The sequence below is a fragment of the Prunus avium genome, chromosome 8, assembly GCF_965620075.1.
Source record: "Prunus avium chromosome 8, drPruAviu1.hap1.1, whole genome shotgun sequence".
Taxonomy (NCBI): Eukaryota; Viridiplantae; Streptophyta; class Magnoliopsida; order Rosales; family Rosaceae; genus Prunus; species Prunus avium.
This window is the reverse complement of record NC_142291.1, coordinates 26634298-26653927: the sequence shown is the minus strand read 5'-3', so window position 1 is coordinate 26653927 and position 19630 is coordinate 26634298. Positions and strand designations below refer to the sequence as shown.

The 19630-nt window shown below is 35.5% G+C and overlaps 2 protein-coding genes across 5 annotated transcripts; one reads left to right on the top strand and one right to left on the bottom strand.

Moving 5' to 3' along the window:
• Positions 1-262: 262 nt before the first annotated feature.
• FBA1 (fructose-bisphosphate aldolase 1) lies at positions 263-2582 on the top strand. Its single transcript, XM_021950641.2, has 6 exons — positions 263-529; positions 818-1087; positions 1202-1311; positions 1429-1519; positions 1700-1969; positions 2072-2582. Exons 1-6 carry the CDS (start codon positions 356-358, stop codon positions 2348-2350), a joined length of 1194 nt encoding a protein of 397 aa, XP_021806333.2. The 5' UTR covers positions 263-355; the 3' UTR covers positions 2351-2582.
• Positions 2583-3301: 719 nt separating this feature from the next.
• Positions 3302-7448, bottom strand: LOC110750314 (B-box zinc finger protein 19-like). 4 transcript variants are annotated; one of them, XM_021950615.2, is made up of 6 exons: positions 7042-7447; positions 6290-6386; positions 6071-6186; positions 5732-5974; positions 5440-5539; positions 3302-3442 (listed from the first exon to the last, which is right to left on the bottom strand). In XM_021950615.2, exons 1-5 carry the CDS (start codon positions 7132-7134, stop codon positions 5468-5470), a joined length of 621 nt encoding a protein of 206 aa, XP_021806307.1. In that variant the 5' UTR covers positions 7135-7447; the 3' UTR covers positions 3302-3442; positions 5440-5467. The 4 variants fall into 4 exon arrangements, with proteins under 4 accessions (XP_021806307.1, XP_021806305.1, XP_088101079.1 ...); XM_021950613.2 differs by having other exon boundaries at positions 5440-5545; positions 7042-7443; XM_088244953.1 differs by having other exon boundaries at positions 3303-3442; positions 5451-5539; positions 7042-7448.
• Positions 7449-19630: the final 12182 nt, after the last annotated feature.

Here is a 19630-nt window from a genome sequence, read left to right as displayed (position 1 = left end):
CATTTTGGACTCTTCACAATGTGAGCGTCATGCATTTGTCTGTTTACTAAACAGAAGAAAAATAAATATCGTAAGTTTTCCAAGACAATATTTCAGCCTATTTTTACGAGGTGGGCAAAAACCCTCATGTCTGAACCACGTATGCAGCCAGCCAAGTCAGCAAGTTATCATCCACATGGCGAAGCAATATTGGTCCTCGCACAACAGCCTCAAATTAGACATCTTTGTTATACAGAAGACAATTATAAATACAGAGAGTGAGCCCATGTGTGGCAAAGAGCACAAGAGAGCTTTGCCAGAGGAGATAAGATTATATTAAACTGTTCTTCACTAGGCTGCTACTCTCGCAGCTACAATGGCTTCTGCTTCTCTCCTCAAGTCTTCTCCAGTCCTCGACAAATCTGAGTGGGTGAAAGGCCAGACTCTCCGTCAGCCCTCAGCCTCTTCTGTGGTCAGATGCCTCCCCACTGCCCCGTCTGGTCTCACCATTCGTGCCGGTTCCTATGCTGATGAGCTTGTTAAGACCGCTGTAAGTTTCACAACATTTTATTTACCATATGATTTGTACATTATTATAAATTATGCTCTCCAGAAAGTATATGCATGCCTTTTTGTCTTGCTCTGCTCTTATCTAAGTATAGTCTTAGCCCCAACAAAATCTAAAAATCTTATGGAAATGTTAGTTTGCCAAAACTAAACTGTCAGTTTGAACTATTGATAACATGTTGTAATGTTAGTAGAGAAAATAGTATCCTTAAACTTGCATAGCCTGTTGAGGTTTGAATACTGATGATGATTGGTTTTGGTTTGGGTGTAGAAAACTGTTGCATCCCCAGGCCGTGGTATCTTGGCCATGGATGAATCAAATGCAACCTGTGGCAAGCGTCTTGCCTCAATTGGGTTAGAGAACACCGAGGCTAACCGCCAAGCCTACCGTACACTCCTTGTGTCAGTCCCTAGCCTTGGCCAGTACGTCTCTGGCGCCATTCTTTTTGAGGAGACTCTCTACCAATCCACCATCGATGGTAAGAAGATCGTTGATGTGCTCGTTGAGCAAGGCATCGTCCCCGGGATCAAAGTCGACAAGGTAAGCCACTGAAATAAAAATACATACATACCTAAGCAGCTTCAAGCATACTTTGATGAAAACATAGGGCATAAATCTTACTGTAGCTGCCTGTTTTTATCATGATAACAACAGGGTCTGGTGCCCCTAACTGGTTCCAACGATGAGTCATGGTGCCAAGGTCTTGATGGTCTTGCCTCTCGCACAGCTGCCTACTACCAACAGGGAGCTCGTTTCGCCAAATGGTATGGATCAAATCTAAAATCCCCATGTTAATCTGGCAATAAAATTTAGCTCATATCATAATAAGGTAAACTGATGAAAACAGAATTTTAACATATTTTCCAACTTTGATGAACTAGGCGTACTGTTGTGAGCATTCCCAACGGGCCATCAGCTCTTGCAGTGAAGGAAGCAGCATGGGGTCTTGCCCGCTACGCTTCCATTGCCCAAGTAAGAGAGCTGATATCTATGCAGACAGTAGTTGTATTTTTTAACTGGTTATCAGTCAATAGTAGTTTTGCTTTCAAAATTTATTGACGAGTATCAAATTGCTAATTAGCCAACCGGGTTGGTGTTTTCTGTCTAGTTAGGATGTGTTTCTGATAAGGGTTTTGCTTCTTGATTGTTTAGGACAATGGTTTGGTCCCAATTGTAGAGCCAGAGATTTTGCTTGATGGTGAACACACCATTGACAGGACTTTCGAAGTCGCCCTGAAGGTTTGGGCCGAGGTTTTCTTCTACCTTGCTGAGAACAATGTCTTGTTTGAGGGTATCCTCCTCAAGCCAAGCATGGTTACTCCTGGTGCTGAGGCCAAGGAAAGAGCCACCCCTCAACAGGTTGCAGACTACACCCTCAAGCTCCTCCACAGGAGAATCCCCCCAGCCGTCCCCGGGATCATGGCAAGTATCATAAAGATTTTCTAAAAATTTAACACTGATTTATTATTTCTATGATGACAAGATATCATGTACTGATCTTGATGGAATTGTCTTGTTGAGCAGTTTTTGTCCGGTGGACAATCTGAGGTTGAGGCAACCCTGAACTTGAACGCAATGAACCAATCATCAAACCCATGGCATGTGTCATTCTCCTATGCCAGAGCTCTCCAAAACACCTGCCTGAAGACATGGGGAGGCAGGCCAGAGAACGTGAAGGCAGCTCAGGATGCTCTGCTCATTCGTGCCAAAGCCAACTCACTTGCACAGCTTGGCAAGTACACTGGAGAGGGAGAGTCAGAGGAGGCAAAGAAAGAGTTGTTCGTCAAGGGCTACGTGTACTAAGTCATTTGTACCAAAGCTATAGATGATGAAGAACAAATGGCAGCTGATGTTGTTGATGTTGATGGAGGAATGAGACCAGGTTCTCTTAAATGTGTGTAATGATTTATAGCCATGAAGACTATTTTTGTTGATGAACATTCCATGTACTTTTTAGCAACTTAATAAGCTTCTTGATGATGAGTTAGTTAGCCGGTGGTTATAACTTATAAATCAGATTCTTTAGTGCCTGAAATTTGCATTTTCAGTTCATAAATTAACCTCAACCCCGAAAAATAAGCAACTTTCAGCACCCGCTTGATCCTATGTAGTACATAGCTGTTTTGTTCATGGCCATATAATTGCTAGCTTTTCTTTTCTTTAGCGATTACTCTCCCACTTAAATTCACTAAACTAATACGGTTCGAATCATCAGACCACATCGTTAAGTACATCCCAACGATGCGATTCTCATTCAGTTAAGCCTTCAACTAAAGACCTCCTTGGACTGCCTTTTGTGCCTGTATAAACACTCTGTTAAGCAACTAATCCTGATTAATTAGACCTGTCGTGATTAAAACACTAAAAGATAGAGTACTTCGATGCTCACAGTAGAAGTGTTTGCATTTTACATTTTCTTTGGGATTGAATTCAAAGACATGATCCAATAACTAGGGGCTGAGAGACTCCAATCCCATCAAAATACAATTCACATGAGTTTTTGGGGGAGCATTAAACTACAGAATTAGGCATAGTTCAGTAGCCTACTATGATTCTAATGCTACTATTTAGGTACAAGCTTTTGCCCAAATTCACATTTTCTTTTCTAAGATTTGTTCAAAATGTCATATAAGTGCAAATAAGACCAATGTCAATAACGATATTCAAATTCAATTACAGACACTTTGAGAAAACTATAGTAACAACTTTCATTTCTCTCTTTCAAGCTAGAAACAATGTTTTTGACACAAAAGTGGATACTTTCTTCATCTAATCTACTTTGCACAAGGAATGTGACAGACTGATCCTGAACCAAGGAAAACAGAATAAATGTACGAAGAAGGTTACAAGTACTCGAGTTGACAAGCATCATGAAACAGTAATTGTCCAGAACATCTGCAGCCACAAAGTAGAAGCAGAGAAGGGTTCGTAAATTTTTCAGACAACTTTGACAAAGAAAAAGAAAATCACGTTAGATTAATGAATACATAAAACCATCAAAAATACAAATAGGCTGGCAGCATAAAAATACAGCGACATCTTTGTTGAGAGTGTCCCACATTGAAAAGTTATGGGACCTAGCCCGGGTTTATAAGGAGTTGAGCTACTCCCCCCAATGCCAATTGGTTTTGGGGTGGAACCTCAACTTCCTTCAATCTTGACTTCATTCTTAAAAGAAGTTGTTTATGTCTACACGCAACCGATATCAAAACAAGTAGAGTTACATATTCCGGATAATCACATCATAAGACATTAATTTCCCTACTTCCCCAAAACTCTAATCCGTGACATATACTTTGTTTGGTCCTGGCAATAGTATAACAGGAAGCCAATACAATTTCCACCTGTTTATTTCTACCAAAACTTTAAAGATAGAAAGGGTAGTTTACAAATTGGAGGGAGAAGATGACAGCTCACATTCAGTTTGGTTTTAAAGACACACCATGAGTCGCTCAACATAGTTGGAATTAAGAAAAAATACCAAGCAAAAATCTCTTAAGATCTGCCACCAGACTACCGTTTGGTTATTTAGGAGGACTAACTCTACTTTTAAGACCAATATGTTTCATTCTCCTTCAAAAGGTCTCTATTCAAGTTTTTATAAGCCATGCAGAGTGGTTCTCACAACCTCAGAAGTTCCACGTATCCACATACCAATTAAAAGCAAAAACTTGTTACCAATACCAGAGCTAGAATCCCACAAATAACCAAACAGCAATGCCGAAACCTGGTTGTTTTCCAACATTAAAAGGCACATTGACATTAACCATATCCAATTTTTCATAAAAGGGGGGAAAGCCTCTAAGTTTTTCCTGAAACAAAGAGGATGTAGCCTTTTACTCTCTTCAGTAAATAGCAACTGTTAAGAAAAACAACCATCCTTCTTGTTTCCGACATATCATCCAAGTTCTCGGAGAAAAACAACCGTTTAAATTGCCCAAAAATGGCTATTTAAGCCTAAGTACTATTGTTTTCTGCTAGCAATTAAAGTAGGTCAAGAGCTAATATGGTGGGTGTTGGCATAAATGGATGGGTACCTAGAGCAAAAGACTACCTTAACCACTGCATTACATTAATTTAATTTATTAACTGAAGTTCATTATGTAAGATAACCCCTTCTTGTTTAAAATATCCTCCATTTATATATATGCTTTCTTTTTGTGCATTCAAAGTAAAATTATGGTTAAAAAAAAAGTAAAGGTTAAAGGAAATGTGCTTTCTATTTAGTAATCAAATGTTAGTAAGGATCCAATTTTGCCCATGCATTATCATATAATAAATAATTGGGGAAGTGTAAAAAGTATTATAATGATAATAATTGCAAAAGGTTGTATAAAGTTCTTTAAAATTCATACAAATACTCTCTCATGTTATTAAAATTGACAGTATCTTCATGTCAAGGAGGTCTGATATCAAATGGAAATATAGACATTAATAGTAATGAGTCTCTAAACTGGCCTTGTTTTTTTTTTTTCGGTTGAAAGTCTCTAAAATGGCCTTGTTTCTAAATAGCATCCAGTCACATGTAGCGGGTAGTGGGTGCTGGGGCTGGGCTTTGTGTGGTGGGTGCTGGGGCTGGTGGATGAAAGATTTTACTTGTAAACTTTTTTTTTTCCCTTCGTAAGAAATTTACCCTTGGCAGTGACCCAATTTGAGAAAAAGGTTCCAGACATTTTTTAGCATTTTGAAAGCAAAAACTATTGAAAATTGCCATGTATTTTATGTGCGCTTGTCGATACACAATTGATCCGAACAACTCTTTGTTTTTAGGTCTGAATTTTAGAAAATCAAACTCAATGCTAGAATACCTTCCTGAGCAATAAGCAACAATGACAACTTCATGCTAGAAAATTGAGGAAATACAAATCAGATGGACGAGAATAAGGACATACGTAAAAGGCACCTTGGTCACTTTTCAGGCTATCTTTTGAAGGACCCAACAGGAACAACACTTGCAGATTCATCATTCACACCATTTTGAACATCCAAACCCTGTTCCTAAAATATAATGGCAAGAAAATTGTTGTTTTGATAACCCAAAATGCTTATAAATTTCAAATAACTGAAGGATCAGAACACAGTTCACAACAGTCAAACAGAAATCCAATAATGAATGTCATAAAAAGACAAAAAGTACAATATTAAAGAACCAGATACTGAGGTCAACATGGGAAAAATATATACCGGGCTAGTTGAAGCTTGCCCGTTCATTCTTTGGGGCCTGGTATTAAGATCAATCAATCTATTGTCCATCTTGTAGTCACCAACAATATTGTTGTCTAGGACTGCAACTGGAGAGGCACTGCAATTCTGTTGATTCTCTCTTATACTTAAACTAGGTGGCTGAATATGGTCTTTTCTTACTTCCTTTTGGTCAAGTGGTTGAAGCCCTAGTTCCTCTGAACGGCCAGGCTTATCCCCTGGAAACTACAGAGAAATGCCCAAGAGAAAGGAAATAATCTCAGGAGGCCTATAAGCCAGATATAAACCTTAACCAGAACTCCCCAGTAGAGAGGAACAAACCTCAACTCTCTGCCTGAAAAGGAGATACCTCCTATGGGTTCTTTTACCACCAACATGTACAATCATATCGCATTGCAGGCAAAGGGAACTACCATCTACTTCACAGTAAAAGAAGGCTACATACATGTGCCCACAGGGAGGAGAAATCTTCAAAATCTTTCTACATAAGTTCAACATTGATATTCTCACAAAAACCGGAAACATAAAAGTCTTGCATACCAGGAGCATTTTCGCAAATATCACAGCAAGGAACGTCACTGGGGCTAGCTAGCCCAACCCGTACATGTCTACTGGCAAGTTTATTACACATATGGACCTGCGATTCCAACACAAAAGAACAAATAATGCTTCTACTATAATTTGTGAATTATATAAGATATAAAGAGCAGATGGTGCCATATGCCTGCTAAGAGCTTTTATTCGATACGTATACGGTTCATGATATTTGAAACTAACACACTACATTCAAATAGAATCCCACAATCACTTCTCTTACCAACAACTCAAAATTCATCATTTATGTGAACTAATTAAGTTTCCCCATCTTTGGGTTCAGGCAACAATATACCATAATTAAGCATAGCCAAAAAGGAAAATTTCAGCAGGCGACAACTACATCAAGTAAGAGGACGAAGTCAATGGATTAAGTATAAACCAACTACAACAACAACAACAACAACAAGTGATTCAGCTTACAATGATGAAATCAACATCATAGAAGCAAGGCAACAAAGCAGTTGCTATAGCTTTTTACTTTTCAAACATGGTAAAGCAATCAAGACAAAAATACTTTGCAAAACCCAAATTCCAAAAACTTGCAAATTTTTATGCTAAGATCACTGGAAGCATAAAAAGCAACCCAATCCCAAAACCCAAATTCAAAATTCCCCAAAATCATGAGTGTCAAATAGAAAGTCAATGCTTGCATAAATAAAATTGCAGATGAAGAAAGAAAAGAAGAAATGAACAACCTTTTCATCGCAGGAACGGCAAAGAGCGGCCTCGTCAGCTGCGCAGAAAACGATGGCAGCAGCGCCCTCGCACACGTCGCAAAGCGTTCGCATTCTGTCTCCCACTCCTTCTCATTCCTCCATTCTACTCCCCAAACGCCATCGTTTTCGGTTTCCTCAAATACAGGCAAAGCCAAAGACAAAGGGAGGAGAATTTAAGTCTTGTAGTGGTCCTTTTATAACGTGGGCAGTAGTACTTTGGAGTCTTTACCTGTGACATTTGATTTGGTCTCTGTGCTTTCAGGTTCTTAATTTCATTACCATTTATGGAAACGTCTCTTTTGGTAGCCAGTAGCTACACTTCAATTTCAGTTGATGGTGTTCCTCAAGCATCAATCAATGCAAGTACACATGCGGTTCTGTTGGGATCTTGCCAACCATTAATTTTTTTTCTTGTTACATTTATTGTTTGACCACATTTCTAATATATCTTTTCTTGGTGAAAGTAAACTCCTACCAGGGGGGAAATAATATTTCGAGGAGCTTGCAATTCTACAAACCTCTATTTACAAATCAATCACTTTTTGTTTACTTCTATTTCATTTCATTCAAAATAACATACCTCTTTTTCTTTTATAAACAATATATAATATAATCCTAATTCTTGTGTAAACAATTAATGGGAGATTCACTATTATACCCAAGGGTTATTCGCAGCAATGGTCCCTCAACTATACCCGTATTTACAGTTTTGTCACTCAATTCAATTATTAGTTGCAGAGGTCACTCAATTGGGTGTTGTGTTGCACCGTTAGTCCATACGGGACGATTTGACGATAGTCCAGAGGATGGCTATCCGATTTGGCGTCAGTTTTGGCCAAAAATCGAGTTGAACTACATCGAAGCCAGCCCTAACAAGAACTATAAGGATTGAAATAGGGATATGATTTCCCCACTCCCCTTTTTTCCACTTACACTCCCTTTTGCTTTTTAATACTTTTTAATCAATTTTGTTCTTTCTCTTTCCTATTCTACCCTTACTCTACATTAATTTCTTTTTACTTTACTTTTATATTAATTCTTTTTCTTTATACTTATTTTTCCAACTTGCACTCTATTTTCAGTATTTTTTTCCTTTAATCGAGTAAGAAATTAAGTTTTTTTTCCTTTTAATATTGAAAATGGAGTGTAAGTTGAAAAATTAAGTATAAAGATAAATAAATAATATAAAAGTGAAGTAAAAAAGAAATTAATGTAGGGTAAGGATAGCATAGGAAAGAGAAAGAACAAAATTGATTAAAAAGTATTTAAAAACAAAAGGGAGTGTAAGTGGAAAAAAGGGGAGTGGGGAAATCAGCTCCCTTGAAATATTGTAGCTTTAAGAAAGGAAATAATCAACATTATTTTAAACATCTTTTTTTTTTTTAAAACAACAATATTCTAAACTATTTAGTGTATCATTAGGGAATTCAAATTCGAATTCAAAGGGTTGGACACACTTTTTTTTGAAACATACGTCTATTTGTATCCATTAAACTACTCAAAACACCTCTTTTTTGAAAAGCTTTTGTAAGTTTTCAATTTTATCCTAACTTGGTTTTTGAGTTTTATTGTTGATCTCATAGTCATGGCCATGGTTAGATGCCATTTCCATGACAATGATAGGATGGGTAGACAGGGAGTGGAGAGCTTGGGGTGAGGGCAAGGGATGCGATTTCTTCCCTCAGTTTCTAAAATAGAATAATAAATAAAGATAAAATAATTATGGTCAAGCATATCTAGAGGACCAAAAGGATCCACATAATTTTGTTATTACATGTTATTGTGGCATAGCCACTTGTTCAAAGCTGGTCATAGAATGAAAGCTCCTTCCAATCCATTTTAAGCCACTAATCTCCTTTCTCCATTTACCCACCACCTTATTTTTTAAGTCTCTAATAAATTTGGGCCAGAAGCTCCTCTTTTGTTATCAAATTATTAGAATAAAACGCTAGCTCAATGATTGTGGACAAGATGCTCTCAACTCAAAGACCCCTTAAATTAAGCATAAATTTCTCACGTCCCAAGTTCATAGTCCATGTGATGTGCAACAGATGACGGAAGTAAATAAAGAGAAGTTGGAGCGATGCGTACGCAAAGGCAAATTAGGTAAAATGCAGATTTGGGCTCCAAGCTCAGAATCGGGCATATGACCCGTCAATTCGAAGAGAATGACGTCACAAGTAAAACTCATCACTTTGCCATGATGTATGGGCTTTTTCAGGCATCCGAGATCATTTACTAGCCCGAAATTCAGTTTTAAAGTTTTTACAGTTTTTGGAAACTTGGTTATATTCGTATTTTAATTCATTTATTATTCCTAGGGTTTCTAGGAGTATTTAAGCATATTTTACTCGTAGTTAGAGTTATGTTTTGTTATTCCAGTTTATCAAATCAACTTTAAGGTTTCCTCATATCTTCCTGGCGGATTCCAGAATTACATGTTTTAGGCTAAGATTTAGCCAATCAATTATCACACTTGCGTCACCATGATTAGGGACCCCAAACTCAAGATGTTGTCCAAGTTTATCATGTTTAGAGTTTACATATGAGTTTTGAAGTTCAGGATTCGACTTTTTAGTCCCATGTATGGAGTCCAAGATCTTGAGTCTCGAGTCAGGGATCTCGAATTTGGGTCAGATACCAAATCTTGAGACTGAGGTCTCATATTATGAGTCCTTGATCCAGGGTCTATAGTTCTGTGTCTAGGGTTGCGCTAAATCCCAATGCAATAGTATTGAAAAACAGTACATTTTTATGTAGAATTTTAAAGTGGAATTTTCGACCCTAACTCCAACCTCCCAACCAGACTTTGGGCCAAAACCTCAAACATGTTAACTCGTCCCTTAAATAATTTTATTGAGGGATTGTAGGGTCCGATACAAATTTTATTTCAACAATCTGAACCATTCATTTTTTAAGTGTTCATTCAAATATTATCCTTGTCAAAACTTAGGAAAATCAGAAACCATTAAATTTTTTAATTATAATCAACAAAATCAACGATCCCGGTGGTTCAAGAAAACACTAAAACTACAACCATCAATTGAGTGGTCAAATGATTCAAGTGATTTTTTGTAAATAATTTTATTCGAGGGACACCCTTACAAATTTTTTCAATTATCCAAATCATCTATTTTCAAATCTTCACTCATAAATCATCCTTGCAAAAAATCATGCAAATTAAAAATCATCAAGGCATCTAATTAGGAGCAACAAAATAGACAAACATGGCGCTTCAAGAAAAGACTATAATAACAACCATTTAATTGAGTGGTTAAATGGTTTCAGATTTACGTAATCTTTTGCAGAGATGATCTTTGAGGTAATATCTAAAAAATTGACTGTTCAGATCATTGAAATACAATTCACGGTGGCCCTACAAGTGTTTATTTGAGGGATCCCTCAATTGAAGATCTTTGTATATATATTCTTTTCTTATTTTTTTTTTTAAATGAGGATTAGTTTTTCTTAGTAGGAATGTTTTTATTAATTTTGGAAAGGGATAAACTTGCTATTAGCTAAATAAGGTTCATGTCTTGAGTTGGATATGCCAATCTTTTATGATCCTCCCGATAGTATTAAGTCTTTTCTTAGTGAAGATTTACTTGGAATCTATAGGTCTCAAGCTATTATTTAGTTTCTCTGTTGGACGGGAGCCCCATTTCTTCACCCAAAAAAAAAAAATTGCTATTAGAATTTATTTGGGCGTAGATATAAGATTGAAGGACATCAATAAAAGCTCCCTCTTAGTTTCTCTCTTTCATTTTGGGCCTATCAAATTTGAGAGCTAAATAAATTGAACTTTTGGGCTCTATTGGAAATATGGATGGGTCAGCAAGCAATTGCCTTTCCACGAAGCTCGACAATGGCTGGAGGGGAACCAGCTCCTTTATGGGTATGAGCAATGCAATCAGTGAAAATTCTATTTGAATACTTATATGCAAATTTTACGCACATATGATGGAAAAATTCAGGTCTGCAAATGTTAGAAGAATCTCTTTGGTCACTTTCTCTTTTATTCTGGTAGTTCGTTCTATTCGTGCTTGAAAAATGACCCCATCGCTTATGGTATTGGAATTTTTGAAAACATTGCCTCAATCTGCCCACGTTTATTTTACGTTCAGAGCTCTTAACTGTTTGAGTTACAAGTCGCTTACTTAGTCTACTTATTTTTACGATTTGCTGATAATGAGAATCCCAGTTCATTAAAATGGTTTCCCAATCATGATATTCGTTGACAAAAGCGCACAATTATGTTAATAATTAAAATATTCTAGGTACCCGATTGATGATTATATAATAAACATTATAATTCTTAAAACCAAAACAATAATGCTAGAGACATTAACTTATTAATTACATCAACTGTCAACAAATTAAACCATGTCACATCAGTTTGTGTAATAAATTGATGTTTCTAGCATGACCCAAATCAGAAAAGTCCTACAGAGTGGTTGTCACATTTTAATCAGTGGTTAGTTTGAAGATGATTGTGGTTGTTGACGTTGTAATTGATTAAACAAGCTCATGGATTAATCTAAGCTATCATATAATAATTCTTTAAATAAATAAATAAAAGCCTTACAAAAAATAAAAAGTGCAACAACTACTTTCTATTCTATGTTGCACACTTCTCTCAAGTACTGTGTGCAAAAGAATAATCTCAATTCTAACTTCTAAGTAAGAACAATATGTCTTTGTGACTCATAACTCTAGTCACAGAGTATTTATTCTCACATTCACAGTTGTTCGTTCTTCTCCAAATAATAAAAATAAAAATTACAAATATATGTAATTGGACTAATATGGTTGTCATTTGGTGAAAAATCTATGAGTGATTTGATCATATAGTACTTGTTATTAAAATTATTAGATCTTCATTTAATCATAAACGTACACAAAAGAAAAAACAGACAATACAATGATGAATATATATAGACAGGACAGGATCCAAAGTTTAAGTTCTCCCTCAGCCAAAAGTACCTTTTTGAAGTGCCTATTTCGTGGTTTCCAAGCGACAAATATTCTGACCAAGAACATGAAAAAGTTGTCTGTTTCATTCTTCACACTCATCATTTGATTTTAAATTTCCTATTTCAGTCCAATTATTTCGGATACGTTTAGAGTTCCTAAGGCCCTATTTGGTGGGCTAGCTTGAACCGGTTAGAATGGACTTTGAAGCATTGGATTAACTAGGTTTTAAGTCCAGTTGTATTCGTTTTTGCACCAAACAACATACTACAAATAACTTCTTCTTTTTTTTAATAAATCAATTTCCTTTTTAAAATCAGATGCAAAATTCAGACCGAAGAAAACCCTTGACTTTTTGTAAAAAGCCCGGAACCATATGCAAAACCCAAAAATCTAATCTAAGGAGACGACGTCGTCAAGTTGGAAGTCGCATCCACCCATTAACCCTGCATCTCCAAGATCTTGCTTTTACGATTTGGATCTCCAAGCAACGACGTCGTCGAGTTGGTCTCAAAGCACTGGACAATCGCAGGAGAGAGCTTACTGTCGGAGGCCATGACTCTAGAGAAGGGTCAAAGGCAGTGGAACGTAGAGATGATCAACTACGAATATCAATACACAATATATATATATATACATGTATAGACAATTGTTATCATTTATATATACGTAATGGTCCTCAAATAGTTGAAATCAATGCTCTTTTTGAGAATGTGTGATACTTTTTTCTCTGTCTTGAACCTTTTAGTGAGAAAAGGCCGCATAAAGAGTCAAGTCACCGCTGCTAGCTGGTTGTGAATGGTGTAAAGAACATGAGATTTGGTAAAGATGCTTTCTTGAGGGGTAAGAAATGTAGGGATTCATTATGTTACAACTTACAATGCATGCAACTTTGAGGTGGTTGCTAACTAAAAGGTGCCATCAGTTCTGTTGTATGCATTCAAGACCATGTGGGTTGGTCAGGCTCCAAGTAACATGTGGGTGCCTGCAGCTTAGGTCCTACTATATTAATCTGACTGTTTACCACAACAAAGTGGAGAGTGGGATATAGCTCGGCGGGTTGAGATCTTCCACCTCCGCAAATTAATGTATTGTTTTTTGTATTGTTCCACTTGTATCATAAAGAATTTATATAAAAATTTTCGTTTATGACATTTTATTTACCAAACAAAGTTATAAGCATGTCAAACTGTTTAACTTGAACTATTTTAGTTTTTTTTTAAATATAAAGATGTTGACACTACTTCACTGATTAAAAACAATATGTACATTATTAGTGCTATAATTACTGCTATAATTATAATTTTTTGTTATATCTATAGTTTTTTTTTCCGTTGAAAGTTTATATATATTCATAGTTTTCTTTGGGTGTTGTTAATCGATCCCAAAAACTAACTGAATACACCCTAATATTTAAATCAAAATGTAAAATAAACTAAGTACAACCTATTTAACTACCAAAAATACTCATGATACACCTTAATGCACTCTAACACACAACACCAAACTCATTCGAGAATTAACTGCCGAACAATATCAGACAACCAAACCCTTGTTGCCAAACGCTATCAGACAAACACAAAACTATATCAAATATCTATGATTGCAACGTTCACAACCGACAAAGCTGCCTCAAACCTCCGCGGTTGAAGACCCACGGCCCTGCGATTTTTTGCTCTTCAAATGCATTGAGAGGATATAAGTTGGAGTTTGAGTAACACATATTACCCGCAATTGGTGAGGACCAGAATGTGGGCTTCAAATTTGGGATATAATAATTGAGTGTACAATTTGGCAACTGGAAGTTGTTCAGATATCATGAAGTTTAGTTGAGATTAAACTTTTTTATTCATTGGAAGTGATCCAAACTATACGAAACATGTAATACTAAAGGTGTGGGAATTAAAGATCTTGAAGTTATTTTTTGAGATATCTACAAGAGTTGGAGACTCTGATGAGAGTTGCACAATCCTTGACAAATAGAGGAAGATATTTGATACTAGGGTTTTTGGAAGTAGGGTTTTTTCTCTTACGTTTGATTAGGGTTGAATATGGTGAGTAGGGCGTATTTACTAAAATCACATATGTTTCACAATTCAATATATTCTTTTTAGTCATTTTATATTATAATAAATTAGTATTTTAATAACTAGTTTGATAATAAAGCGTACTCAGTCAGTTTTAGGGTTTCGTTTAACAGCACCCTTTTCTTTTCGATATTGACTTACCTAACACCTTTGTGCACGTTTGTAATTATTGTACAAGAAACATTTCCACTTGGAAATTTTGGTGATCGTGCTCCCATATAATGATGGGTAGGCGTGCAAAATCTTGTAATCGAATAGAACCCTTGTCCTTGCCTTTGACTCCATCAACAACCCTAACTGCTTTTGCATATTTTATTTTGCCCTTTGTCAGCGTTTGTTATGCCTCAAATCATGCCACCAAGTGTGGTGGGTAGCCTGAATTGACGACTAGCTAGGGTATTTTACCGATCATGAACAAAAGGTTTTACCATCGAGATAAAATGTTAAAGACAAAACAAAAACTGTTTTACCTTATAGATTAGATATTGATAAACCTAGATGACTGGACAACAAGGTCTAACCCAATGAAAAATTGCCTTTGACTTGTAGACAAGAGGTTTCAAGTTTGAACCTCCATGGCATCTTAGTTATGTGCGTGTGTGTGAGAAACCCTTATCCCCTGTAATTTAGACTATCACTTGTACTAAAAAAAATATAAATAATTATATATTTTAGGTGTTTAACGATTTTTATGACTTTGACTGCAAGGGCGGAACCAGAAATGTTTTCATGGGTGGGCTAGCTACAGTTATTAACTTAATTTTTTATTTTATTAATGATCAATTTTTTTGGTACTTGCAGATTCTATAGTCTTTCTAAAAATAAAAGTACACATTAAACCATATAAACCACACTAGTTCGCCCACAAAGTCTAGCCCAGTGGATAATGACTTTATCTTCCAAACCATTGGTCTTAGGTTTGAATCTCTATGGTACCTTGGTAGTGTGTGTGTGTGAGAAACCCCCATCCCCCTTATAGCTTAGACTATTGCTTATATTTTTTCTGTTAAAAAAAATACACACTAGTTCATAGTTCAATTGACTAATTTCCAATAAGTTTTTTTCCTTCTTATATAAGCGATATTGGATGAGGGGGAAATTGAACTTAGGACATTAAGTGCAAAGCTAAATGTTAATTTCCAATAAGCTTTAACTTCCAACAAAAAAAAAACTTTAACATAAAACAAATACATATTAAATGCAACCAAAAAACACATATTAGAGCATGTGCAGCGCAAAGGGCCTACCCTGGCAACAAGCCCCCCGAGAGCCAAAATCCAACTCCAGCGCGACGACACTAGCCCGGGCAAGCCCTGGACTCACCAGGGTGGGCAACCCCAAGTGCAAATCCAGACTAGGCTGCAGCCCGAAGGCGCTGACATCAGTGAGCGCAATTCAAATTTTTTTTACTGTTGGTGCGTGAATTTCACGTGCCAACGGTAAAAAAATTTTGATTTCCACTTGTTGACGTAAGCGTGATGTCACCGCTGACAGGCCCAACGGGAATACGCCACGTGGTGCTTCCCAGACGCTCCGATGCAATTTTTTCCAGAAATCCAAAGGCCTTGATTTTTTTGGCTAAAAAAATTCAAAAAGAAAATTGAATTTTTTATATAAAAATAAAAAATAAAAAAAACCAAAAAATTCTGGATTTTTTCCCTATAAATACCTAACAATTTTATTCACTTTCCACATCAAATCTTCATACAAACTCATCTCCTTCCAATATTTTTCACTTTCCACACCAAATTTTCTACTACAAAATTCCATTTGTGCAAAAATACAAATAACCTCTTCCATCGAAGCTGGAGGTTCGTGGACAAATATCCGAAGAGGTCAAAACCTTGGGGAGGTAAAAAGAAAAAATCCGTTTTATTCAATATAATGTCATTTTTTAAAATATATATTTCTTGCATTTCCAATTCCATTTTTTTAATAGATTATTCAAGGCAAAACAAAAAAGAGGAAAACCATTTCACATGGCTCCTCAAGTGAACAATGCTCACAGTTGGTTCTAGTGGTGCATTCTGTGTTTGAAATAACGGCACTATTACATCCTCTGAAGGAAAATACTACCCCACGTCGTGATCCGGTGGAACCACCTCCGCCAATGATTGAGTCGTTCTTGTACTTCATTGTGTCGGACTATGAGGACCGGGAGTATTTCAATTGTATGATGAGTGAGTAGGTATTTCAATTGTATGATGAGTGAGATGTGAATTTTATAATAAATATGGACACGTGGCAACCGAAAATCTTATCCAAAAATTTAATTTGAAAATTTTATCCGAAAATGTTATATGAAATTTTAAGTGAGAATTTTATAATAAATAGTGACACGTGGCAACCGAAAATATTATCTGAAAAGCTTATCAAAATTAATTGTTTAAGTATAAAAAAAATAAATAAATAAAGTAAAATGAATAGTATTTGCCCTTACCCTAGCCCTTTGGGGTGGAACCAAAAAAAGTAAGGATGCCACCATTCACGTGAATAGTGTCAAACATTGCCTTGTCTTTGCCTTGCCCTTGCCTTTTGGGGTGGAGGTGCTCTTATTAAAATGAAAATATGTTCAACAACATAATTGAAAGGGTACGTATTTTAATGTGTATGTTTATTGATGCTCTGCAACTAAATTCATAAAAACTTTGATTTTTTGGACTTTAATAAGTTAGTACATATTGGGCTATATATAAACAAGTTATATATATATATATATATATATATATGTTTATTTTTTTATCCCCAAAATCTCCTTGGGGTACAATCCAGTATAGCTCTGGGCGTAGTTCTGCCTATATTTGATGGATTTGATTGGATTGGATTGGATCTCAGAATTAATTATCAAACATGTCAATTTGATGACAAATTTGCTTGTGATAATATAATTTTAATCCACTCTAATTGGTTTCATATTTTTTGGCTGGTTTTTTAATTATTTATTTTTGCTTTTACATATATTACAAATTTAACGATACTTGTTTCATGTTTCAATATTTATTTAGAAAATTTAGGTTACAAGGCCGATTATTCAAAATTCAATCAAATCCAACGTAAGTTGAATTAAAATTAGATTGGATCCTAACCTCTGATCGGATTGGATTGAATTATAGAATCCACAATCTATTCAAAAGGCCTACTTCAACGACCATAAATGTTTTGAAAAAAACATTAAAAAATCTTATTGCTCACATCATAAGTATATTTTGAAGAGAGAAAAAAAAGTAGTTCTATTTGGCAAAAAGCAAACCCTTTTTGGTCACACATACAAACGGACACGTTTTGTAGTTGATATTGAACTTTTTATTTTTAAATTATTGTTGTTAGAGGATGTTGAACGTCTTTAACGACCCAGCTTTCCCAAAGGAACAATGCTTGAAGTCATCAGCAAAATAAGAAGAAAAATAAAGACGATGCTTGAGATGTTGTATATGCAGAGAAAGTCAATTGGTATGCCGCGCTCATGCGCGAAGAAACTAGTTATACAAGGAGAAAGATCTAAACAATGGAATATCTTTTTTTAATACAAGAGATAGTCTAAACTACGAGATAAGAGAGGTTTCTCACACACGCACTAACAAGGTGCTGTGGAGTTCAAACTTGATACCACTATTCTGCAAGTCAATATCATTTTCCGTTGTGCTAGACTCCATTAGCTAAACGGTGAAACATTTAAATCCCCGAAATGCTATTAGTTAACTTAAATGTTAAAATAATAATAATAATGTAATGTAAAAGGTAAATAATAAATGACAAATTATTTAGATATAGAAAATTAAAAATAGAGGAAGTTGGTTGAGAGAAGAATTGCCCAGTGAGTTAGGCATGCATATAGCATAAACAAGTGAAAGAATTCTTAATATATGATGATGTTTTGGAGCTACGTGAGTATTGCCCCGCTCCCAATCTTTTCATTAAGGTTGGTACTTGGTAGTTAGTCAACCGACAAACCGGCTCAAGCACTCAAAAACTCATCTTTTTTTAATCTTTATTTTAAATCATCATCTTGTTCAATGTCAGATCCTTTGACAGCCAAAAATTTGGTGGTCCGTGATCCATGTTGCTAATCAGATCCATTCATTATACTTTTACTAGTCCATAAAAGTCCAATTCTTTATGTTATGAGTTTAGTTGCAAGACGTTAATAAAAATACACATTAAAATAAGTACACTTTCAATTGTGTTGTCGAACATATTTTTCATTTTATAATATGTGTTTTTTGGTTTCATTAATATGTATTTGTTTTATGTTAAACCTTATTGGAAATTAGCATTGAACCATGCACTCGACGTCCTAGGTCCGATTCCCTTCTCTACAAATATCACTTATATAAAAAGAAAAAAAAACCATATTGAAAATTAGTCAATAAAATTATGAATTAGCGTGATTTATATGATTTAATATTTACTTTTATTTCTAAAAAAGACTATAGAAACTGAAAGTGAAAAAAAAAAAAATTCATTAGATTTTAAGGTAATAACTTTAGTTAGCCCACATGTTGAAAAATTTCTGGTTTCGCCCTTGAATGAGTTTGATCATTTAGGTTAAGCTATTAACCCATCCAACTCATTTGACATGTTTAACCATCATAACCTATTTAGCATATTTAAACTAATTTAGTCTATTTAAACTCATTTAATCTATTAAGTATTTATCAATATTGTCACTCACATATTCTAAGAAATTTATAATGATATTGAGAATATTATACGGAAAGATAAATTTAGTGTAAAAAAATTAATTTTAATCCTATAAAAATATAAACTAAAAAAATTAAATGGGTTGCAAATGGGTTGAAGGATTGGAAGGAGGATCCGAAACCCACCTATTTATTAATCATGTCTTAGTGGGTTGATCTCAATTTGACTTATATTTTCTATCATATAAGTTGACCCGCATATATTTTCTATCGTATAACTTCAATTTTTTTGTTATAAGAATAAAGAAAAACAAACATGTAATACATTTTTTTGTTTTTTGAGAATTATTTCCAACTATTAGTTATCAAATTATTTGGTGTTAACCTATGATTTCTTTGGTAAGCAATCATGTTGATGTGGATTTCTTTTTGGTAAGTCATGTTGATCCATGATTGTTAAATTTAAAGGCAAACATTCATTACTTATTTATCTTTTTTGGGTCAATTTGGGTAACCGAAACATGATTCCTTCTCTTTTTTTTTTGGTAAAACATGATTCCTTCTTTTTCAGTTTCACTAATGACCTACCTTTTCCCTTTTTAGTACTCAACCGCAATCCACCGTCCATTTCCGACCGTTGACGACAACCACCCAAAACCAAACCATCTGACGGTCATCAACTCCCGATCGAACAGTTCCAGAACCCGAAACTACGGCACCGAATCACAAAACCCCACGTGTCACCCATCCGAAGCCCTCATTGATTCATCCCAAGTCCCCAACGTCTTTCCCTTTTTCACGTGCCATCCCACAGCTTGAGAAAGCCAAAAGCCAGGGGCAAAACCGCAATTTCACCCGCTCCACGTTCAG

Excerpts from the sequence above, each read along its gene's own strand:
- LOC110750314 (XM_021950613.2), bottom strand. The coding sequence starts at position 7,134 with ATGCGAACGCTTTGCGACGTGTGCGAGGGCGCTGCTGCCATCGTTTTC. Across the intron at positions 6,387-7,041 it reads GCCGTTCCTGCGATGAAAAG|GTCCATATGTGTAATAAACT; the intron begins GTTGTTCATTTC and ends TTGGAATCGCAG. Across the intron at positions 5,546-5,731 it reads GGCAAGCTTCAACTAGCCCG|GAACAGGGTTTGGATGTTCA; the intron begins GTATATATTTTT and ends ATTATATTTTAG.
- FBA1 (XM_021950641.2), top strand. The coding sequence starts at position 356 with ATGGCTTCTGCTTCTCTCCTCAAGTCTTCTCCAGTCCTCGACAAATCT. Across the intron at positions 1,312-1,428 it reads GGAGCTCGTTTCGCCAAATG|GCGTACTGTTGTGAGCATTC; the intron begins GTATGGATCAAA and ends TTGATGAACTAG. Across the intron at positions 1,520-1,699 it reads GCTACGCTTCCATTGCCCAA|GACAATGGTTTGGTCCCAAT; the intron begins GTAAGAGAGCTG and ends TTGATTGTTTAG.